Genomic DNA, 25,200 nt, shown 5'->3' with positions numbered 1-25,200 from the left:
TAGAACAGGTAAATTTATTGGTCATGAAAATAAATAGTTTCAAATATTGACTTTGTATTTATTGTAAATAAAAAGAAAATATGGACTTATTAAATGATTATTTTTCAGTTCTCATTGAGAAAAAAAATTGTGACCCAGTGAATTAAACGTTGTGTAAAGCAGGCTTATATAAAACTTCACTTGGGATTGCTTTTAGGGCCCCTAGAGTTAAGGTCTAGGTCACTGTTTCTAAAATTAGAAAATGAATTTCTGGATTGAGATATTTTAATGCTTGATGTCTAGCAATTTTATGTGAAGATCTCGCTAGGGATTGCTTTTGGGCCCCCTAGGGTCAAGGGCAAGGTAACTGGTCACTAGAAAAAGAAAATTGGTCTTCAGACAAAATCTAGAGTTAGGAATTAAAGATTACAATCAAATTTGATGTATCATAAGCAAGCTTATGTGAAGACTTCCCTTTTGGATTACTTTTAGGCCCCAAGGGTCAAGGTGACAGCTACTAAAAATAGAAAATCAGTTTCTAGTAAATAGCTACAGTAAGGAATGAGATATTTTAATTGCTTTTTGAGTCCTATCCGATCAAGGTCACTGTAACTAAAAACTTGGTGTCCATGGCCAAATGGTTAGGTTATTGACTTCAAACCACTTGCCCGTCACTGCTGTGGGTTCGAATCCTGACAAGGACTTTTGATTTTTTCATGTGAGGAAGCCATACAGCTTGCTCATGGAACATTGCAGTTCTATTCAAGTGCAGCTTAAGTCTGTAAATATGGAAGCCTTGTAATCAGTCAAATTTTCCAGTATGATCAAAATGTATATATATTTCTCCCATTTTATATGTTATTGCCTTCCACCAGTTTGAAAATATGAATTGCCTTCCACCAGTTTGAAAATATATGTCTATAATATACCTTGATTAAGACTTACGTCATTGACTTTGAACAACATATGGTAAAGGTATGGTCAAAAGATAGCTAAACACATTATATGTACTAGTTTATTTACAACTTAATAATAATTATTTACAAATACATTTACAACTTATAAACTGAGTGTGGTATAAACGTGATATTGGAAAGAGGGGAGCAATGTAACAATCTCGATCTGAGCACGGTGTAATAGTCATTTTAATACCTATGTTACTATATATAGTCACAAAATCTAGGGTATTTCAAGGCCATTGTGGCAAGATCTAGGTCATTACGCAATCATGGTAGTCTTGCTACTCTGCATTATTTTTCCATAATTGGCGAATAAATGAGCGCACATGAAAAATGACATAATCAACTCTCAGTCACTTTTAAAATGGCTGAGCTAAAGTCACTTGCACTTTAGATGACATTGTCAAACGCATTCAACAAAGCTTAACATTGAAGATTTATAAATTCGAGAAAAAAATTAGTAACTCATCCGAAAACAAAACATGGCCCTCGGAAATTCTGATAGTAATTTCAGATAGGGGGCATCAGTATCAAGAGGAGATGCGCATATCGTCGGCTTGTACCAGTCAGACCCTTTAATTCAGAGTTATAGCCCTTTATACTCTGTGCATTAACTTGAAATAAGAACCATTTGATAGGCCTATATAACCATGGGTTGTGTGTGCTTCATTGTATTCCCTGAGGCTATCACGGTGGGTAAACTTGATACATGAACAATCAGTGGTAACTAAATGAACAACAAAGAATATTGTGCATATAAATTTTATTCTGTGAGACATTTTAGACAGGTTTTACAGATACAAATGATGAATTATATATTTCAGAAACTGTATTGTTTGCTGTGAAATTAAATCCTTGAAGGTTTTCATAGACATTGTTTTTTTTTTGTGACATACATGTAGGAAAAGTAATGTTTACATACTACATAAAACATTTTTGTAATTAATTCCTTTCCTTTTACAAAACTGTTAATTACATAAACAAATAAAGATCTATACTCTAAAATTCGGTCAGAATGTATGGTGGCAGGTACTTAATACCCAGCCTTGTGAATAATAAAACATATGCTCATAGTAACGTAGCTTTGTAGGCTTAGTTTCAAAGCGAGTGCTAGATGTTATCAATAGCTTTAAAGAAAAAGAATGAGCAAGTTGCATTTCTTTACTTCTTTAGATATGCCAAAGTACAAAGTGATAGTAACAGAGAAATCACTGTATGACTGTAGACTGATATAATACATTTTGTTCAGTAACTGTGAATTCACTTAATTTTGCAGGCATGAAGTTGTTGTGGTTTAATCAATTAGGGAATTTTCTGGGTTCTGAATTTTGTGAATTATTTAATTTTGCTGAAAGTGAAGTGCAAATAACATAATTAAAAATAATCGTAGCAGAAGAAATCAAATTTTGTTGGATCTTAAAATTTGTAGATTGGCCTATCCACATCAACCACGAAAAATAGTGCTCCATGATAAATAATGATTTTACAGTATATCAGACATATAGTGATAACTAAATGTAGGCAGTATCAGAAATGATTTGTTCTGGATCTGATTCACTGCCCATCATCAAATCAAAGGGAAATAATGGAAGGCAGAACTTGGAGAAAAATCTGCATGACACAAATGGCAGCAGGAGTGGGATGAAAATGCTTAAAATTAGTAAAATTCTCATAATGAGATAGCCTAATTTGCTTGTCATACCAGGGCTTTGTTGCAAGTCAAATTGCTCTGCAACTTGAAGTGGTATAGATTCTTGTACATTCTTGTCTTGTTCACTTTCTGTGATAGGATAATATGGGAGATCAATACTTACAGGATCAAACCCTTGTCTGCCATTACGTAAGAAGTAAGGTATCCAAAAAGAAGTGACATTGTAAAGAAAAATTTGCCACCTTGATTTTAATGTATACATTCTGGTGAAATAGATTGCAAGGTCTTCTGTTGTAAATCGAAAAAAAGCACAGGTGTGCAATTTGTTAATCAAGTTAGATGTTTGAAATGATTCAGCTATCTCTTTTATGCTTTCTATATTGCATAGTGACTCATCAAAAAACGCATGTACTTTGGTGACTCCATGGTCTTTGAGAAATGTTAGTTTACTTACAACTGACTGTTGTTCCTTTCTGGAGATCGTGTTTTCTAGCAGGTTTTTTTGTGGTATCATGTAACTGGAAAGTTTCTTATTTTCTACAGCTGTTTGTAGAGAGGCAAGTGCATCCATCAGTCTAAAGAGTAGATTCTCCTCACTATATTCCTCCCGAGGAATACTTTCAGCTTGCCATAACATAACTGTCTTGACTATATACGAAGTGATTTGGCTGCACAGTGGTTGCAAAATGTGTTTTGCTATCAACTTCATCAGGACAAGTACCTTTGTTTGAGTGTTATTAAACGCCTGGATTAAGTGTGTTTCTGCCATAGTGAAAGATATTCTCCACTGTAGATCTTCGTCTATGCTCCCCTCTTTGCCTACTGGAACAACATGCAATGGCATTGACATTATTTTGTCTGTAATTTCCTGACTAGGCCAACCAGACTTTCTGTTCCTATTCTTCCATGCATTCAGAATTCCATCTGCTTGACAAGGGAAAGCTCTGACAAAATCCATTTCCTGGTATGTTAAGTTCAGTAGGGACAGTCCGTACTTCTCAATCCAATTTTGCAGTAAATATTTGGGAATAGATGGACCATTTCGGCTTCTGTATTGTGTTGTCTTGCTTAAGAGACCATCTCCAACTTGGAAAACATCATCGTGTTTGGTCATGTAGAGTTTACTTGAAAGATACTTTCCTCGTTTTGTCTCTACAGCAGCATACTTGAGTCTTTCAAAAGCTGCAGAATCAGTATCTGTACTAGTCATTTTCAGCAAAGTGTAACCTGCAGGTGCTCTTTTTTGCTCCATTTTGAATCTCAATTTGTCATTTTGTGTAGTTGTGTTACCATGACAGCAAATGACAGCATGATTGATCTGTAGAATGTCCATATCATTTGAATAGTCCATTCCAATACCCTCACGTATGCTGCCTACAAACACTTTCTCAATGGCCTCATCTTTAGTGATACATTTAGTTGAGATATCTTTAGCTCTGGAGCATTTGTTAAAGAAGTGAATTCTTTCTTGTATTCTTTGGTGGTCGAAGCCACATGTGTCCATGTACCCACTAACCAGTGTTGACAGTTCTTTCATCGTAGATGCTGTCATGATCGGATCCCATTACAACCTGAAGTTATAAGAAAATCATAGTGTCCTTATGGATCTTTAAGTGATAAATTGTGTGAAACAGGGGCAGAAAGTGTTGAAGATTGCGTTTGTATTGAAAGCCAATGCTGAAAATTGAAAAAGTAAATGTATGAAAATAACATGTTTATGTGGTTGTAAGGCACCAAAAGTATGGGAATATTAATTTTTGAAGAATCAGATTTAATAAGTGTATATTTAAAGTCTTTCTGACTTTTTTCATAATCTTTAAATTATTTGTAGATATGCCTGAATTTTCCACATACTTATGAATGATGTCTTTGGGACGTGGAAAATAAATTGCAATTACCTCTACTGTCCATGAATTGACTCAATCAAACTGAGTCTGCAATATTTTCAATTGCAAAATTTCAAATTTTCCCCTGTTAGGCTTTCTTTAGGGATTCCATTTTTTTTTTATTTTATAAAACAGTTGGGTGGGGGGAGGGGTATGCATTTCTTGACTCAGTCTTATCAAAGCTGTACTGTTTCCTGTTCAGTTTGATAGTTATTACATAAATGGTTCTGGAACCAAAAGTGATAAGCCTTTTCCGCCAATATTATGCCAGGCCAGCCTGCTCTTCAAAGCATTCTAAAGTAGGCTAAAAAAAGTTGGCTTACTTTAAATTTTCCTTGTGATATCTCAAAATTGATAATGGAAAGTGGACAAGTTCATAAAAGAAATTCAGTGTGTATTCCTTAAACTGTTCCATATTAAACATTCATTGAGCAGCATGGAAAAAGACAGTGTAAGAATGCATGAAACTTGCATTTCACTTTTAAAGATAATATATTTTAAATCACAAAGCAAAGAGATAAAATTCACTTACTGCAAAAGTTGTTGGGTAGAAGAAATCTTTCCTGAACTTATTGTCCAACAAAAAACTACACTCCAGCAGACAAGCGTTACTATAGTATTGATAAACTCAGTTACTTGCCTTGTAACCTTGAATTCTAATTTTAGTGTTGGGAAATTCTCAATCTATTTATACTATCCAATGAAAAGCTACAAACGATTACAACACCAATCAAATAATAGAACGTGGCCAAGTTTACTTTATGTTATGATCACCTGATTTCATACAATTAAAGTTTGTTTTCTTTTTTTTATTTTGGCAAGTGTGCAAAATTTTGCACAGATTTCTAAAAGGGAGACTTTGACATAGATTTGAACAGAATGATGAAATACCATAAAGTCACACGACTAGGTTATAATAAAAAAAATATATTGACAAAAGTATACATGATACAAATGATTTAAGTACTTGTATACAAATATATGTATATTGAAACTATTTATTAATAGATTAAAAAATGAAATTCTTTTGTATACAAATATATGTATATTGAAACTATTTATTAATAGATTAAAAAATGAAATTCTTTTGTATACAAATATATGTATATTGAAACTATTTATTAATAGATTAAAAAATGAAATTCTTTTGTATACAAATATATGTATATTGAAACTATTTATTAATAGATTAAAAAATGAAATTCTTTTGTATACAAATATATGTATATTGAAACTATTTATTAATAGATTAAAAAATGAAATTCTTTTGTATACAAATATATGTATATTGAAACTATTTATTAATAGATTAAAAAATGAAATTCTTTTGTATACAAATATATGTATATTGAAACTATTTATTAATAGATTAAAAATGAAATTCTTTTGTATACAAATATATGTATATTGAAACTATTTATTAATAGATTAAAAAATGAAATTATTTTGTATACAAATATATGTATATTGAAACTATTTATTAATAGATTAAAAAATGAAATTATTTTGTATACAAATATATGTATATTGAAACTATTTATTAATAAATTAAAAATGAATTTATTATTTCTTTAAATAAGTCCTGTTGTCCTCATTTATGGTAAAAAAACAACGTAATCAAGTGAATGGATCTTTGTGAGATTTTAGGGGTTTTTTTCTCATATTTTGTTCACAAAAATTACTTTTCCCCTACATTTTGGATTACATAATATGAATAAAATGCCAGTAAAGGTAAAAGTGTTACAATGTTATCTTTGTGTTATCAACAGAAATTGGTTGAGAAGTTGTACTTCATTAAAATGTTATTATTTCCTCAGCTAATATGTTAACTTAATGCTGGCATGTAGGTTTTTCACAAGCTTTCTGTTAATATCACATAGCCAGTAATGTAAAAGTAATTTTAAGGTGATTTCATCTTATGTACATCTTGGGGTTTTGTGGTTGAGTGGTTAAGGTTGTTGACTTCAAACCACTTGCCCTCAATGCTGTGGATTCAAATCCCGCCAGGGAGTTTTGGATTCTTTCATTAGAGAAAGCTGAACAGCTAGCTTACTGAACTTGCTCAAGCCGGTGCTAGGGGGCGTGAGGGATGTTGCACTTATTCATTATCCCTCATGTACAGACTCAATCAAACCGAGTCTGCAATTCTTATGTTATTTTGTTGTGATTAATGCTTCCGAGGGATCACTTTGTTTCCAGAATTTTTTTTCATTGGTTCCACTCAGGTGCCTGAAATAATGCACAGAGGGACATATGAGGTCCTCCTTCACCAGTAAAGCCAGAAAAACTCCATATGACCATAATACAGTTTTGGTGCAACTAAACTAAACCCAAACAAAAGATATCAGGGAATATGTTCATCTGGTGAATGTTTTTTTGTGTTTGTTGTTTTTTTTATTGCTTCAAAGGGCTATGCAAATAGAATGGATGTCTTGTCACTTGCTTCTGACAGTTGTTGGTTCAATTCTCAACAAGGACTTTGATTGAAGCTATCTAGCTTGTTTATGGATTGTTTGTGGCTCTTAGATGCCGGTTTATGCCTGATTCATGGGAGGGCATGTAAAGGCTTCCTTCTGTAGTAAGGCAGGAAAGTTGCCATATGACCTTGGCAGTTTGAATGTGACTAATAAAACCCAATGAAACAAAACAACTGCAACAAATAAAGCGTACACTTTATTTACTAACTTTGAAAATATTAAAGAAAATAGAAGCAAAATGTTAAAAGACAAAAAGCATTATCTATGTAATATACGTTGTATGTTGATATGTTTGCTTTCATGATCTGCAGAGTAATAAGCTACTAATTCAGATGGTATTGTATTGAAAATACTCGAGATTGAGCAATTGGTAAACTAATGCTGCCCTTAGCATTAGTTATATGTGGAAATGTCGTTTTTGCCGTTTAACCTTTACTCTTTACTATTTGTTGCAAATAAGGTACTATTAACATTTCTAGGCAATAAAAGTTCCATAAAGAATTAAAGTAAAAAAAAATTGAATTAAGTATGGTACTGATTCATGATCAACACCAGATCTGATACTTGTTTCGAAAAATTGTTTGTTAATGTTTGATTCTGTCCGAGGCTTATAATAGCCAGTTAAATTACATCAGGAAAATCCTGCCACGTTCTTTAAAGATATATGGTAAAAGAATTGCAATGCAGAATATTGTGAAAAACACATCAAGTGGTAAAACGAAAGCTAAAGAGAGCATCAGACTTGGAATATTTGTGTTCATCAACATGAGCAAATCACAATTAGAGAACTTCCACTCATGCTGTGAGCTATAAAGCTGATTTTCAGTGTTACATTTAAGTACAGCCTGTTCTTCTTTCTCCTGTTTAGCGAAGACGTCTGAAAGGTCGAAGCTTAGCGGGTCTGAATAGCCAAGCCTGCCATATTTGTAGACAAATGGTGCTACATGAAACAGTCCAGTATATACTGCCATTTGCCATCTTGCAGAAAAGAAGAACATGGTGTAGCAGTAATCCGCAAGTTGCTTTGTTGTAAACAAGGCCATTTTACATGTTTCATATTTGTCTAGGACATTTGCTGCATAGATTTTATTCCTTACTGAAGAGACTTCTGCATTATGAGTATCTGAATTGTAAAGTAAGTCACGGACCATTTTCAATCCGTTTTTAATTAGGAACTTCAATTTAAGCAGTACTAACTTCTGCTGGTGCTTTTGCAGTTTATTTGTGAAAAGGTTTCTCTTAGGGATCATGTAGCTTGGTAGATATTTTCTTTCCACAGAGGTTTCAAGGTATTCCAGAGCGTCTTTCAGCCTGGCGATCAGATGTTTTTGTCGGAACTTTTTCTGTGGAATATTCTCAGCCATCCAGAGCATAACCGTCTTGACAACATAGGAAGTTAGGTCTTTGCATACTGGTTGTAGAATATATTTTGCGATCAGTTTCATTAAGGTCAGCACCTTTGTTTGAATATTGTTGAAGGTCTGAATTAAGTATGTTTCTGGTACTGTAAAGCTGATTATCCATTGTAGATCGGCATTGACACTGTGTTTCTGGCCAACGGGTACAACGTATGTAGGCAGTGTCATGACATGGGCGATCGTTTTTCTACTAGGCCAACCATGCTTTCTATTTCTTTCATTCCATGCCCTAAGAATCCATTCTGCTTGGCATGGGAAGGCACGTACAAAGTCCATTTCTTCTTCTTTTAAATTCATTTGGGAAAGATACTCTTTAATGAGATCATTTTTTACGTATTTTGGAATTGATGGTCCTCTAGGAGATTTGTAAAATGTGTTTTGACTGATTAATCCTTCGCCTGTTTTGAAAACGTCATCATTTTTCGTCATAAAGATTTTACTTGAAAGGAATTTCCCTTGTTTTCTCTTTACCAAAGCATATTTGATTTTCTCTAACTTGGTGCAGTCATTAGTTTCTTTGTTCAGTAGCTTAAGAAAAGTGTACCCTGCTGGGGCTTTTTTCTGTATCATTTGAAACACCAGTTTGTCGTCCGATTGGATATTTCGTCTGTCTTTAATGCAGGTGATTCCATGATTTATCTGCAAGATGTCAAGGTCATTGAAGTAAGGTAATCCAATCCCTTCACGCCGACTTCCAACAAATATTTTTTCAATTTCATCAGTTTTAAGAATTCTTTTAGTTGAAATGTCTTTTGCCTTGGAACTTCTGCTGTTTGCATGGATCCTTTCTCGGATTCTTTTCCGATCGAAGCCAATATTGTCCAGTTCCTGACTTACACATTTCGACAGCACTTTCTTCGAAACTTTTTCCATAATAGTTTCCCATTACTACCTGCAAAGGATTAAATTTAACATATTCTATAGATTATAAATGCAGAGTTTTGATATGGAAATTATTGCTATGTACCAGTTTAAACCTGGTTTTGCTAAATATTTCAAATGGGCTCGTCCATCTTTCAATTGGGATATAACCATTCATCATTTTTAGGGAACATTTAAAAATATGCACTAACTGCAACAGCAAACAGTGCATACCAAGATAAGATGGCCCTACTTATCATGGTCTGCACCGTGGTTGCATGGGTAGGATCAGTTGCTGGCAACAAGTTAAAGGTATTAGATCTGTCTGGCCAAGGGTACAGTGCTGCACTTACAACAGAATGTTTAAAACACAAAAAATGCTATAATAATGCATAAAGAATTGTATTGAAAATGGTTTTGTACTTAACAACAAAATAACCCAATTCAATGTCATTACAGAGACCAGAAGATATTGTTTTTCTCATATTGGTGGTAAATACACATTACAAAGTTGCATTTATTACTATGAAGATTTTGTCTACCCATAATAGATTTGAATCTTTACAATTTGTATTCATAAATGGAGCGTTAGAACAGAAAAGAATTATAGACAAACTTACTTGCAATTAATGCCTTTGTAAATTTCTTCTTTTTTTTAAAGAAAAAATAAATAACTGAATAAACTCAAGACAGGGTTGCTACTAGACTACCAGACACTGTACAGCAACACAACTATAGTGGGAAACCCAGTCTGGATAAAATGAGTCATAGTCAAGCTACCTCTTGTTTGTTTTGATAGCTTTATCGATAAAATCCTAGTGCTTGACCTAGTTCAAGTGCAAAAATACTGCACAACATAACAAAAATAACCTTGAATTCTTATTATAGTAACAGGAAAATCCAGATTTATTTATACACACCAATAGATTGTTTTTGATGTATTTAAGCCAATGGAAGTTAAGAACGTGGCTTAAGATTTGTACTATCAGATAAAGAAGGGCGTACATTGATTTATTGTAACCCTTCTCAATTTACATCTGGCAAGTTTCCAAAATTTTTGCACTTTGTAATTAGTGGTAGACAGATAGACAGATTTCGAAATTTCATTTTTTTTTAATTTTTTTTTATGGGGGTTAAAAAAAAAGAAAGGAAAAAATGGTTTAAAGAAAGCACAGTTTATCTGTAGACTTTTCTGTCTCATCAGATTAATTTTTATCTGTTAATATCCTTCTAAATTAAAGGTTCATTCATGTTATACATGTCTAATTTTAGCATTTTTAAAACATGTCTAATTTTAGCATTTTTAAACTGAAGTTCTTCAAATGAAGAGTGGGTTGTACTGTTGAAAAATCAGAGTAGCCTAGATCCAATGATCTCATACACTGCTAAAATTCATGCTATGGACATTTTGCTAAGTTTGCTATGCATGCTAAGTTTGGTTCATTAATAGTTTAAGGGATTTCAGTATGAAAAAGTCAGTAGTATTGAGCATAGCCAGACTTAACAGATGTGCATGCGCTAGGTAAGACTGTGTTCTAGTGACATAGGTCTGTCTACAGCTACATACTTATAGTCTTTTGTTATAAGAGTTTTGTTGGAACATTTATGAATAATGGAATAATGCAGCATTTCTTTATGACTTTGTAACTCTGTGGATTATTCTGTCAAAATATACCTTAACCTGCTGAATTTCACCACAGAGGCAGAAGAATTGCGGCGTGATCGTAAGAGGTATAATAGGTTCGAATAACTAGTCTATGCATCGCTTAGCTAAGGTGAGGTGGTTTTGCATACCTGAGGTTAGCCAAAATCATCTTTCCTGTTTTGGCGCCATATGACCTATACTGTGTTGGTGTGCTGTAAAACCAAACAAACAAATTGGTGTTCAGCATGGAAATTAATCTTCAAAGAAACTTATTTCTTACATGTATTTGAATATTTGATCATAGTAGAAAATTCAAATGAGAAATGTTTTGAAATATTTCAGGTATTTGATCAAGAGTTAGATGCCCTTGAGATAGAGACAGTACAGAAGGAGACCATTCATCCACGTAAATCCTACAAGATGAACAGTTCCTGTGCAGACATACTACTCTTTGCTGCTTACAAGTGGAATGTCTCCAAACCTTCATTGCTTGCAGATTCAAAGTGAGTACAATCCCTAATGATGTTGAATTTTTAAGGAGCTCCACTGAGGTTAAAAAGCCTAAAAAAATATATAATTTGAAATTCTTAAATAGATCAAGTGACTTTAAATGGAAAAATCTGCATAGGATAATAGTGAAATAGTCAGAATTAATATGAATATGAGTTTTTGGGCGATTCTTGTAAAATTTGAGTGAAAAGTGTTGCAATGCTTAACAATCCTAAATGATTAAATAATTGAAGGTGTATTTCTACATACTGGTCGGGGACCATCAACCGGACACTTTTTAAACATTTTTCCGTACAGATTTTATAATTTTTAACATAGAGACCTAAAAATTTGACACAGTTCAGCTAGGTTCTTCTCCTAACTAACAAACTAGTTTGTTTATTTCTGATTGCATGGACACTTATATCTGAGGCTTACAGGGAGGGTATCAAAATTACCTAAATTGTCTACACTACAGTACCATGTGTCCGGACAGATATGTACATGACATGATTTAATTCAGATAAAAGTTTGGGTGTTTTGATTTGTGATTTTCAACATGATAAACAATATTTCAGCAGCAAATGCTTAAGTTTTGGATATTCTATTGTTTACTCGCAAATGATTATAGCTGGTATATGAGGTCATGCATTGCTTTCTTGACCCCCAAATTTCAAAGTCAACATTTTTGAAATATACACTGAAATATTACCATTTAAGGAGGTTGAAATAAAATTATTTACTTAATTATAGAAGAAACATGCATTTATTGTTGATGAAAAGTGACTGACAACCACTTTACAAAGAAAATACTAAATTAAGCATTTAATGGGCCGTCCGGGTTTGGTGGTTGTCCGGTTTTGGTGGTCCCCAACCAGTATAGGTTATTATACTTAATTAGAAAATATGTTGAAATTAGCATAAAAACCAGATGGCCAAACAAGAAAAAAAATCAAATTGGTACTATTGTTGCTTACCACAGAAGTGTCATGTTTCATGTTATGAACTGATACATTAGTAAGGACATTAATTAATCATTATTTAATTTATTAATTGTCAGTCAATTAATGAATACTTTTATTGTATTATCAGAGATGTGATGGACAATGCCACGACACAGAAGTACTGGTTGGATATACAGTTGAGATGGGGAGATTACGACTCACACGATGTCGAGAGATACACCAGGGCCAAGTTCCTTGATTACACAACAGACAATATGAGTATCTATCCGTCACCCACTGGTGTTCTTATTGGCATTGACCTTGCATATAACCTTCACAGGTATGTCGGGTCTACTATGTTTTTGGGGTTTTTTTTCTGGGGGAGGGGGGGGGGATCATTTGTAAAAATTTCCCAGTCATTTCCTTTCTGTCTGGTAATTTGAACTCTTCAACTTGTTTTTTGCAAGTGAAGACAAAATACTTAATGCAGTATTATTTATTTGAAACAGATTTTGCAGAGAAATAGATTTAGACGTATTGTTGTAAATAAGCAAATATGTACTCTGCTAAGATCTTTGAACCTGCAGATCAAAGATCTACAGAGATCTTACGGCTTTCTTTGTTAAGACTGTCCTCATAGAGTGTCTAGACACAAAGTTTGTTGATTAATCTATAGTGTGTCATATTTATGCAAGGAGTGGTTTTCTTCTATTATGCTATATATATAATTTTATGTACTATATTTTTTTTTGTACAGTGCATATGGTAACTGGTTCCCTGGCGCGAAGCCACTGATCCAGCAAGCCATGGCAAAGATCATGAAAGCCAATCCAGCTTTGTACGTGTTGAGAGAAAGAATCCGTAAAGGTTTGCAGCTGTACTCCTCGGAGCCCACTGAGCCCTACCTGAGTTCACAGAACTACGGGGAGCTGTTCTCTAACCAGATCATCTGGTTTGTAGATGATACTAATGTGTACAGAGTTACCATTCACAAGGTAAGATTTTCATGTCTTACGTTTCATATTTAAAATCATTTTCCAATGAAAAACAAAAATTTATAGTACATTGTGGATTCATGCCACTTTGACCGCCTCCGTGGTTGAGGGGTTAGAGTCGATGACTTCTAATCCAGTTACCTCTCTGGCGTTAGTTCGATCCCCGGGAGATGCTTTGGTAGTTTAGCACAGAGGAAGGTAGTCTAGTACTGGTGTAACTCTCCAGGAACAATGGTTAGGAAAATACCCGCCTATATGACTGAAATACTGTTGGGAAAAGGTGTAAAATTAGGGTTTCATAATCGGACAAAACTCATAATCGATCATCAAAAATAATCGAACCACCCTTTTCGATCAATCATCGATTATATAATCGAAACATTTACATGAGCTCCACTAAGGTCAAAAAACCCAAAAATATAAAATTTGAAATTCTTGCATAGTTCAAGTGAAGCACTTAAAATTGGGAGGGGGGGGGGGGGGCGGAAACTGCAAATGATAATAAAGAAATATACTCCAAGTGAAATTGAAAATGGGTTTTTTACAAGACTTTAGCCAAGTTTCAGGAAATAACTGTTCACTTAGTTATTTTGCACAATAAAAAAAATATTCTGGAAAAATGTAGGAATAATCTGAAATTTTGCAGGCAAGTAATTAGTTCAGACCTTCATCAAATGATATTGAAGTCTTAAAATAAAAGTTCATGTTTTTGTGTCTCCAAGAAACCTCAGGGAAGGAAAAGACAGGTTATATTTAATGTCATAAATTTGATTGTATTTTTCCAGACATTTGAAGGTAACTTGACAACCAAACCAATCAATGGAGCCATTTTCATCTTCAACCCTAGAACTGGACAACTTTTCTTGAAGATTATTCATACATCAGTATGGGCTGGTCAGAAACGTCTTGGACAGGTATGCAAAACATTGAATAGTCAATTGAATGATGATGTTTTCATTATGCTTTAAACCTATTCATTGCCATCATTGAATAATGGCAACTGCAGTACAACTTACTGTTTATTAAAGAATCTTGGGAGATAAGTAGTCTGTCACATTATGCCTCAGAAACAAATTACTTCTTCAGTGATTTTCCTTATATCAGACTCTGAAAAAAGGCCTCTTCCCAATTGGAATTTTCTTTAAAATCATGCAGTTTTGCAAAATCTTAACTGAAACCAGCTTTTTCACTTCCCAAAACAGCAATTTTAGTGATAAATTTTCCCAAAATCTAGAGGCTAAGGCCTCTTCCCAATTAAGTGAGAAAAGTCACTGCTTCCTTTAAAACGGCAATTGTGAGTTTTATTGTATTTAATTATCGGTATTAGAGCATGCTACATGCTTGTTACCTGAAGGCTTAAGAAATAAGTGATAAATGTTAAATTATTCGTCATAGAAGTAGCAACATGTAAACAAAGTAGTATTTTGACTTCCAAACAAGATACAAAATCACTTTAACTATACTATTTGCCAAAAGCAACAAAATGAAAAGATGGTTCTGGTAATTGGCCAATGAGTAACTATTTAGAATCTATAAAAGTACACCTAAAATAAAAGATTTTTGAAAATAAAAGTATTTTAGACATAATGATAATAAGAACAATTTTATACAAATTTTACCTTTTTCCTGTGTACGATTTCAGCTTGCCAAATGGAAGACAGCTGAGGAAGTTGCTGCTTTGATTAGATCTCTACCAGTAGAAGAACAACCCAAACAGATCATTGTCACACGTAAAGGCATGTTGGATCCCCTCGAGGTCCATCTCCTTGATTTCCCAAACATCGTGATCAAGGGCAGTGAACTCCAGCTACCTTTCCAGGCTTGCCTTAAGGTTGAGAAGTTTGGGGACTTGATATTGAAGGCAACAGAACCACAGATGGTGTTGTTTAATTTATACGATGATTGGTTGAAAACTATCTCATCATACACTGTAAGTGGTTAATATGCTAGTTGTTTTAATGTTTTTGTTTGCGATTAAAGGAGTTTCAATGATGTCCAAGAGCCCTTTAAACATAAAATTTGAAATTCTTATGAAGATCAGTTAGGCCATATAACACAGAAAAAACATGGAAGAAAAACATGAAAAAGATGATAAGAAAATATACTCAAAATATATCAAATCAAATTTTTGTGTGATTTATAGCCCAATTTGAATATAAAATGTTTAAAAGCTTTTCATTTTCAAGTCATTTTGGGTTACTTGAAAATAAATTTTTAAGAAGAGTCCATATAAAGGTATTTTTATGATTTCATGATTATTTATGTTTTATAAATTCTGCAGGCATTCTCTCGTCTAATCTTGATTTTGCGAGCATTGCATGTGAACAATGATCGTACAAAGATCATTCTGAAGCCAGACAAGACAACAATTACCGAGCCGCATCATATCTGGCCGACACTGTCAGACGAGGAGTGGATGAAGATTGAAGTACAGCTGAAAGAACTTATTCTTGCTGATTATGGCAAGAAAAACAAGTGAGTTAACATCTGTCAGCATGATTCTTATGCGCTTGATATTTATAGAGAAAAAAAGAATAAAGGGGTGGGGGAAAATCCACTGCTAAAACAGCTTTAGAATAAGTATTTTAAAGGTTTTTAGATTTTGCTAATAGATTAACAATTGGAATGATTGTTTCTTTTTTTATGGACATTCCATCAAAGCATGTGAAAGAGTAAATAACATTCTCATGTATGAATGTAATGTTAGATATATTGCTGTAAGAAAGGGGAGACAATAAAGGTAAATTATGACTTTACAATAAAGATGTATAATATTTTCACAGTGTGAACGTAGCCTCTCTGACACAGTCTGAAATCCGAGACATTATACTTGGTATGGAGATATCAGCACCCTCGGCCCAGCGACAACAGATTGCTGAGATTGAGAAACAGACAAAAGAACAGTCCCAGCTTACCGCTACAACAACAAAAACAGTTAACAAACATGGCGACGAGATCATTACTTCAACTACAAGTAATTACGAGACTCAAACATACGCTTCAAAAACTGAGTGGCGTGTTCGAGCGATCTCCGCAACAAACTTACATCTACGTACAAATCATATTTACGTGTCCTCTGACGACATTAAAGAGACAGGATATACGTACATTCTACCGAAAAATGTGTTGAAGAAGTTTATTATAATATCAGACTTGCGTGCTCAGATCTCGGGATATTTGTACGGAGTTAGTCCCCCTGATAATCCGCAGGTGAAGGAGATCAGGTGTATTGTGATGCCGCCACAGTGGGGTACACATCAGACTGTACATCTACCCAACATTCTACCAGAGCACGAGTACTTGAAGGTTTGTACATACTTTAAGTGGTTATATAATCAGTTTATAATGCCTGCTACTATATAAATAACAAAGTTTGGGGTCTTCCAATGTCATTAAGACAGGATTTAGTCATTGTGCAATTTCAACCTCCTTGCTTTTTAATATTTTTCATATTTGCAAAATATGCCCGTTATGGGTGAGTAATGGAGCATACATGCTAAATGATGTATACATTTTTCAGATGTTAGCTAATAGGTAGAACATGGATCAACCACTGAGTAGGGCAAAAAAATTGTTAAAATCAGGATAAAAACAGAAAAACTAGTGAAAAACTCTAAGGCCTGAATGGTAATCTATGGGACTAATGGCATATTGATGAGCTGGTACCAATCAATCTTGCTCATGCTAATTGCCCAAACTATGCATTTACTCTAAAGAAATTCAGTCTGAGATCGTTGTATTAATTGGGTTAAGGACCAAAAAATGCCAAGTTTGTTTCTGTTCCCACCATTTGTCATTTATATTAGATATATATTTCAAGTGCAGGTTTAACTATTTTGATAAAACTAAATTCTACTGGTAACATATTGTATACAGTCATTGGAATTTGGTCTTACAAGGCTAATATAACTGATACAGCATCTTTTCCCATGTAGTTTTGTTGTATATCACAGATAATGTTCATTATTTCAGGAAATGGAGCCTCTAGGATGGATACACACCCAGCCTAATGAGTTGCCCCAGCTCTCCCCTCAGGATATCACCACACATGCCAAGATCATGCAGGAAAATCTCCACTGGGATGGGGAGAAAACGGTCATCATTACATGCAGGTATAGTAACATTAGTGATCTTTAAGATTCTGCCATACTTTGATAACGTTAGTGATCTTAAAGATCCACTGTTCTAAACTGTGTGATTATTTGAAAGATGAAAATCAACATTACATTTGGATATTCAAAATTTTATAAGTACATATTTTAAAATATTTTATATCTAATGTTGATTTTACAGTTGTATAAACCTGTTTTTCTTTGTCTCTTACTGCCAGCAAGCATAGCACTACATATGTACAAATATTTACTGTTTATTTTCTAGTTTTACCCCTGGATCCTGCTCATTGACCGCCTATAAACTGACCCCAAGTGGTTACGATTGGGGACGTCAGAACACAGATACGGGTAACAATCCAAAGGGTTACCTCCCCTCACATTATGAACGTGTACAGATGTTACTCTCGGACAGGTTCTTGGGATTCTTCATGGTGCCTGCACAAACATCGTGGAACTATAACTTCATGGGTAATTACTTTGTTTATTATACCAATCTTATTTGATGCTGTTTGTTTGAATCCTATCGGATGCCTAAAATTCTTTTTGCATGATTATGGAAGAATGTAGCAAGATCACTTGTAGCAAGATCACTTGCGTTATATGGGAGGTTTTTCTTTGGTCGGAGCTCATACATTCCTGAATTGAATCATTTTTATACGCCCGTTTGAAAAACGGGACGTATTATGGGAACGCCCCTGGCGGGCGGGCGGCGGGCGGGCGGCGTCCAATTTTGTCCGGAGCATATCTCCTACATGTATGGAGGGATTTTAATGAAACTTCATATATAAATGTTCACCACTATGAGGAGCAGTGTCGCGCACATGAACCAGGTCTCTAGGTCAAAGGTCAAGGTCACACTTAGAGCTCATTGAAAAATGCTTGTCCGGAGCAAAACTTCCACATGTATAGAGGGATTTCAATATTACTTGGCACAAATGTTCACCATTGTGAGGCGGAGTGTCGCGTGCAAGATTCAGGTCCTTGCGGCCAAGGTCAAGGTCACACTTAGAGGTCAAAGTTCAGATAAAAAATGAAGATGTGTATATGGACCATTTAGTCATCATTTATTGAGGGATTGTAACACAAATGGTCATTATCAAGACTATGGCTGTGATACATATAATTTAGGTCAATATATACAAGGTCAAGGTCACTAAAGATGATGAAATATCCAGATTTTGTAAATAGAATTTAATCAAAGGGAGACAACAAAGTTATTACTTTGTTCATAAATGACTTACACAATTACTCCCCTTGATCTATTTTCTAAAAATAGAATTTAATCAAAGGGCATGAAATAATCCTCTTTCTTGGACTTGAGTATGTTGTAAAGAATGTAACATTTATTTACACATGTTTCATTCATTGGTCAAGATACTTAACTGTGATAACTATGGTGTTCTGTAGACTTGGTATTTGTTCATAAAGATCATACAGTAATTACCTTATCAAATGTAAATACTTTCTCATAGAAATTTAATTATATTTTAATTTTCAAGTAAATATCAGTTCAGCTCATTCAAAGATTAAGAATTGTAATGAAATGTATTTCCCTAGAATAAAATCTTAAATCAGAATTTTTTTAGTTATTAAATTACATGTACTTTTTATACGCCCGTTTAAAAAAAGATAAAAATATGAAGATGTGTATAGGGACGATTTAATCATCATTTATTGAGGGATTTAACACAAATGGTCATTATAATGACTACGGCTGTGACACATGTACTTTAGGTCAATATATGCAAGGTCAAGGTCACTAAAGATGGTGAAATATCCAGATTTTGTCTGGAGCATATCTCCTACATGTATGGAAGAATTTTTATAATACTTTATGGAAATGCTCACCACCATGATATGTATTGCTCCATGCATGATCCAGGTCTCCAGGTCAAAGGTCAAGGTCACACTTAGAGCTCATTGAAAAACGCTTGTCCGGAGCAAAACTTCTACATTCATAGGGGGTTTTCAATATAACTTGGCACAAATGTTTTTCATTGTGAGGCTGAGTGTCGCATGCAAAATTCAGATCCTGCGACCAAAGTCAAGGTTACACATAGAGGTCAAAGTTCAGATAAAAATTTGAAGATGGTTATAGGGACCATTTAGTCATCATTTATTGATGGATTGTAGCACAAATGGTAACTATCATGACTACAGGTGTTACACATTTAATTTAGGTTAATATTTGCAAGGTCAAGGTCACTGGAGATGATTAAATATCCAGATGTTGTCCGGAGCATATTTTTCTACATGCATGGAGGAATTTTAATGTTACTTTTATAGAATTGTTCACCACCATGAGACGTAGTGCCCTGCACATAAATCAAGTCTCTAGGTCAAAGGTGAAGGTCACAGAGCTCATAGAAAAACACTTGTCTGGAGCAAAACTTCTACATGCATAGAGGGATTTCAATATAATTTGGCACAAATGTTCATCATTGTGAGGCTGAGTGCCGTGCATAAAATTCAGGTCCCTGCGACCAAGGTCAAGGTCACACATTCTGTGCATATCTTCCCTATTGATTTGTTTTAAGGTTCATTTAACAACACAGTGCCAAGAATAAAAACTTGCTTGCTAGATAACACTTATCCATAATGCCCCCATCTCCATCTAAAGCTTTTTCGTAAACGGGCGTATTTTGTGACTATGGCACCCTTGTTTATAATTAAATAGCTTTTTCCTCCAGTAAAGCTTTAAGGTCACTTAAGCTTAGTCAAAAAAAGCAACTTTAAAATTAATAAAGAAAATGTGAGGATTATAAGTCTAGAATTGGGCAGAAAGTATCTGAATTTTGTTGACATATTTGGCATTAATTGAAAATCATACATATAGGACTTTGTTGACCTGATCAATAGAAATTTGTACTTGCTAGGGCCTTAGCTGCAAATTTGTTGTCAGCCTGTAATAAAAATCACAATTTGGTAATGGATGTTTGTGATGAATTAACTCACATTTTTACTTGTAATTCATATGACTGTTTTTAAATTTTATAAAAATGCTTCACAGGAAAAACTTTTTACCATTTAATGCAAAATTTACTATATCTTACTTTCACCAATACATACACTGAAATAATACAACTCTTTACTTGGAAAGTAGAACAAATGAAATCTTTAAAAGAACTGTTTATGCCAAAGTGCTGATATGTTAATATGAAAGTAAAAGCTCAAAATTTATCGGAAAAATCATTGAACACAACTTTTAGCAGAAAATCTTTTAACACCACTTTACAGAGAAATAATTATTATCTCTATTCGTACATTTCAGGTGTACGTCACGATCCCAACATGAAGTATGAGCTGATGCTGTCTAACCCGAAGGAGTTTTACCATGAGGTACATAGACCCTCACATTTCCTCAACTTCAGTCAGATGGAAGAGGGCGAACAAATTGGTGCCGACAGAGAAGATCTGTTCTCTTAATACTGGTGTAACAGTAAAAATTGTGTCACAGTTAAAATTGAGAGTAGTCACAGTTAAAATTGTGTGACAGAGGAAGGTGACTACGTCAACAGTCATAAACTAATGTTTGAAGAGATGAAGGACATGAGTAGTACTTTGGAAATGTTATCTTGAACATTTGAAGAAAAATACACATATATGTTCATAGTTGTTATAAATGAAAAGTGTCCAATCATTTTTCCAGATGTTTATAAAGATTACAGTTTTCATATATGTATATGCCCGAAGGTTATTGTGAGTTATGACTTTTGGGAAAAAGATGTTTACAACTGAACCATTGTTGTTTGATCTAAAATGAGAGTTGTTTTCCTCGGAAATTTAAAGAATTTATCAATACAATCACACTAAACAAAAAACCTGTAAACAAGTTCACATATTATGTTGTCATAAAATGATTCAACTTTGTTATAAATCAAATATTATATCAGTTCTTGATAATGTGACCATTTTAGTGCTTCTAAATTGCCTTTTTCCAGTTTTGTATATAATAATTCATCCTCGCCACATGTATGTTAGGTATTGTTTTATCACAATCACCATTACATGAGTGTATGTGTTCATATTTTCTGCCCCATTGTCATATTATGTTTTATTGTATGAATGAATGAATTAAGCAGTTTTGTAAATAAATTAAAAGTTTCATATATGTTTAAGGTATTATTAAGTTGATTAATTCATCAACTTTTAATAAGGGGCTTGACTGTTTGGTGTGTAAGAAAACACAAAGAAAAAGGATGGATACTTATCTTGTGTAATAAAGTCTGTGAGGTGGAAATGAAGAAAGAAAGCTATAAAAGATATATGCTCTTTCATGGTCATGCTAAAAGTAATGTTTAAGGATATGTTTCAATCAGGAATACGAAATTGCAATTCTCTTGTGAAAGTGAAAACTATACAAACTGATTTCCATTTTAAATTGTTCTAAAAGTTTACACTTCATACTATTTATGTAACATTACTAAATTTGCCTTTAATCTATAATGTGGTTTATAATATATTTCAAAGTTCATTTTGTAAATTGGAGTATTGACAAGTACATAAAAATCGATGAGAATCTTTTCAATAAAATTTGAAACCATTTCTGTGTTATTTTGTAATTATCTTTTATGTAGTTTGAACTTAATCTGAAAGTATTAAATTACCCTACTGGTAGATGTTGATTAACCAACAAATGTTCAAGGGGAGTGGCGGCATAATGGTTTAGATATCCCGAACTAAACCCAAGGATCGTGGGTTTTAACCCTTCTTTATGTCATAACGCTGTTTCTTCGTATGACACCACTACAGGTTAATTGGAGAGTGGTTCAAATATACTTCAAACATTCTTCAGAATTTAGCTACACATGTTTAAACTTATTTAATCAACAGAGGTAAACTTTTAAACATAGCAGAGAACGGGAAATCAGTTTCTACATTAGTTCCTTTTTGGAGATGGTAATTCAATTGAAAATGTAGTAGTATCTGTGACTATAAATACAACGTTCTATGATTCTGTTTATCCATCTTAAATCGGTGTCCTTACAGTCAGTTGAATATAGTAAGTCCCAGATTGAACGATACATTCTCTTCAGAATTTAACGTAGCATAGTTAGAAATCACTTGCAAGAAATTTGAAAGTTATGCGTTTTCGTTCTATATTTTTATGAGAGTGGGGTATTGAAATATTAAAACAAAGATCAACCGGAAAGAGTGGCATTCTATGAACGCATCCCCAAGCACAATCCAGCAATAAAGGCTCAACGGCAAGACGCCCACGATTGACTTGACCTCAAGTAAAGCTTGAAAATCGTCACATCTGACCTTTGTAACGTCAGTGTTATTCAAAACCCACAAAAAAGTTAATGTTCTGAGTAAAATGTATATTACAAAATGCTAATGACATACAAAAATATCATTGTATAAAAACTGGTTTCTTTGAGTCCATGTGATAACTTTATTCAAAATCGACAACGTGGTCATATTAATTAGTCAAAAAGGCGAAAAAGCTTCATGTGTATCATAGCCATGTTCCTCCGTGGTCGAGAGGTTAGAGTCGATGACATCTAATCCAGTTACCTCTCTGGCGTGGGTTCGATCCCCGGGAGATGCTTTGGTAGTTTAGCGCGGAGGAAGGTAGTCTAGTACTGGTGTAACTCTCTCCAGGAACGATGGTTAGGAAACTACCCGCCTATATGACTGAAATACTGTTGGGAAAAGGCGTAAAATCAAACAAACAAACAAAAACTATACGCCTATTATATTAATGTCCTTCCAGTCAGTTTCAATTTAATCAGAATTTAATGTACATATGAGTAACGCATAAATGATTAAATGACAACACAACAACAACAACATTGATAGGGCCATATTGTTTTATTTCAAAATTCATGCATGAATAGATTAACTAAATTATGTTAAATCGCAGTTGTATCTCTTTATTTTCCACTAAACGACATATCTAATTAATTTAAGAGATAGTTTTTGCGTTCATTGAACGCCGCCTTTCCTTGTTGATCTTGTTTATCATATTTTGTCACTCATATTTCAACTTGCCATGTAGTGGGGCGGGAAATAAGGTCTCTGCTGTCAAAATAGTGCAAATTGTGATACAAGCATGAAACTTTCAGGAAATTATCTTTAGACCATGTAGATTTCAAAAGTGAAGTGGGCCCAAAAATATCTCTGCTCATTCAAGATGGCCGCCATTTTCAAGATGGCCGCCATGTAAATTTGATGTACATAATAGATCATTCATTCCAATTTTTTGTACAGACCTGAAACTTACAACAAAGCATGCATATAGTTTCCCCTTTTCAAAAATTTAAATCTTTAAGCAATTTCTCTTGCAAATTTCTTCAGAATCCAAGATGGCGTCCAATATGGCTGCCAATATAATGAAATTTGATATATCTCTTTTGTAGTATAATTTTTTTTGCACACGGTATGCGTATTTCCATATAAAATTGTGAAATATATTAGAAAAAAATCAAATTTTAGGTTAACCACATTGTTAGTCATGTTTTTAGTTTTTTGTACAAAAAGAAAATTTTTAAAAAAATCAAAGAAAAAGTGCCATTTTTTTCATTTTTCTCTAACATAGTTTTCTAGGTCTATGTAAAAAATTACAAAAGTTACATAGTTTCTTAAAGTGTATTTGATATTCAATCAACACTATGTTTTATTGTATAATTGTAACAAAAACAAACAAAAATGTGAAGGTTTTATACTTATTAAAAGTGGGTGGGGTAAATTTATCAGACAATTGTAGTACAAAATAACGTTTTTTAAGAATTCTTATGCAAATATTCACTGTAAAAGTATTTTATTGTATTAAGGTATTTTTGTTTTCCTTCAGGTCTAAAGGGTGTACTAAAATATCAATAAATGCAGATACAATCATATGTATACATTCAGTTATTAAATGTGTTTGCATGATATAAGTTGTTTCAATAGTCATAATATAGCTTGATAATTGTACAGAAAGAAGACTGAATATTCATCAACGAACCATATGTTAGATAAAATCATGCCTGGACCTTAGTGAAATGTTGTCTATTTATGAATACAATTATTTCCTGCACAATTTAGTCTTGCTAAAAGCTTGTAACAGAATGATTCAAAGTTATATTTACTTGCACATCATTGTAACCAAGTATAATTGAATAAGTACCGTCCATTTCTAATAACTTATGTAGACATGATATTTTCAAAAGAAACAAAAATTTAGGCGACTGATACATCATATTATCTAATGACTAGGTGTGCTAAAATAGGTATCAATAAAACCGCTTGACCCACATAACAAACATAGCTTATACTTTGGAATATAAACTAAATGTATTCCTACTTTATTTTTCCCATAAAACAAGAGAGCATTGTTGACCCTAGATCACGCACCTAAGACCCACTGCTAGAAAAGGTCTATAATTCTTTTATACTGAAGAATGCTAAAATCATATAAGGAGTATCTTTTTTTCACCAGTCATGATTTAAAGAATCATGTCCAATAACTAGGCTCTCAGAACTACAAGAAGACTCATATAACTATATTCCAATAAGAGTCCATGTAAACTAAGTGATTTTGACCCTATGCCAATAGTTTATAATCTTTATATAGCATCACAATGTTATGATATACGATATTTTCTCTTCTCTGTGCACATAGTTTCGGAGAAGAATTTTAATATATAAAACAATGTAAACTAAGTGTCAGGGAAAGCCATTTTGGACTGCAGGAACATGATTTAAAGGCCCTCGCGAGGAACACAGTTTTTAAAGACTTGTGTAGGGAATCGCATTGAAGTTGTTTTGTTGTTGATGTTATTAAAAAAAATCAACAA

General features: G+C 33.6%; 3 protein-coding genes across 3 annotated transcripts in view; 1 reads left to right on the top strand and 2 right to left on the bottom strand.

The window, feature by feature from the left end:
- LOC132715572 (pre-mRNA-processing-splicing factor 8-like) overlaps window positions 1–21,961 on the top strand; it is a 49,952-nt gene extending 27,991 nt beyond the window's left edge. Inside the window, 10 exon segments of the mRNA XM_060698583.1 lie at window positions 11,219–11,379; window positions 12,458–12,649; window positions 13,067–13,304; window positions 14,090–14,218; window positions 14,947–15,234; window positions 15,586–15,779; window positions 16,088–16,610; window positions 17,277–17,416; window positions 17,682–17,884; window positions 20,688–21,961. Of these exon segments, the coding sequence (XP_060554566.1) occupies window positions 11,219–11,379; window positions 12,458–12,649; window positions 13,067–13,304; window positions 14,090–14,218; window positions 14,947–15,234; window positions 15,586–15,779; window positions 16,088–16,610; window positions 17,277–17,416; window positions 17,682–17,884; window positions 20,688–20,842 (2,223 nt within the window). The 3' untranslated portion in view covers window positions 20,843–21,961.
- LOC132715568 (uncharacterized) lies at window positions 1,687–5,154 on the bottom strand. The gene is made up of 2 exons (XM_060698579.1): window positions 5,008–5,154; window positions 1,687–4,160 (listed from the first exon to the last, which is right to left on the bottom strand). Exon 2 carries the CDS (start codon window positions 4,139–4,141, stop codon window positions 2,450–2,452), a length of 1,692 nt encoding a protein of 563 aa, XP_060554562.1. The 5' UTR covers window positions 4,142–4,160; window positions 5,008–5,154; the 3' UTR covers window positions 1,687–2,449.
- LOC132715567 (uncharacterized) lies at window positions 7,131–9,963 on the bottom strand. Its single transcript, XM_060698577.1, has 2 exons — window positions 9,852–9,963; window positions 7,131–9,262 (listed from the first exon to the last, which is right to left on the bottom strand). Exon 2 carries the CDS (start codon window positions 9,241–9,243, stop codon window positions 7,579–7,581), a length of 1,665 nt encoding a protein of 554 aa, XP_060554560.1. The 5' UTR covers window positions 9,244–9,262; window positions 9,852–9,963; the 3' UTR covers window positions 7,131–7,578.
- Window positions 21,962–25,200: the final 3,239 nt, after the last annotated feature.

This window comes from Ruditapes philippinarum, unplaced genomic scaffold, assembly GCF_026571515.1.
Source record: "Ruditapes philippinarum isolate M1 unplaced genomic scaffold, ASM2657151v2 ctg1962_1_1_1_1, whole genome shotgun sequence".
NCBI lineage: Eukaryota > Metazoa > Mollusca > Bivalvia > Venerida > Veneridae > Ruditapes > Ruditapes philippinarum.
Note: the sequence above shows the minus strand (reverse complement) of the source record. Positions and strands in the feature narration are given on the sequence as shown.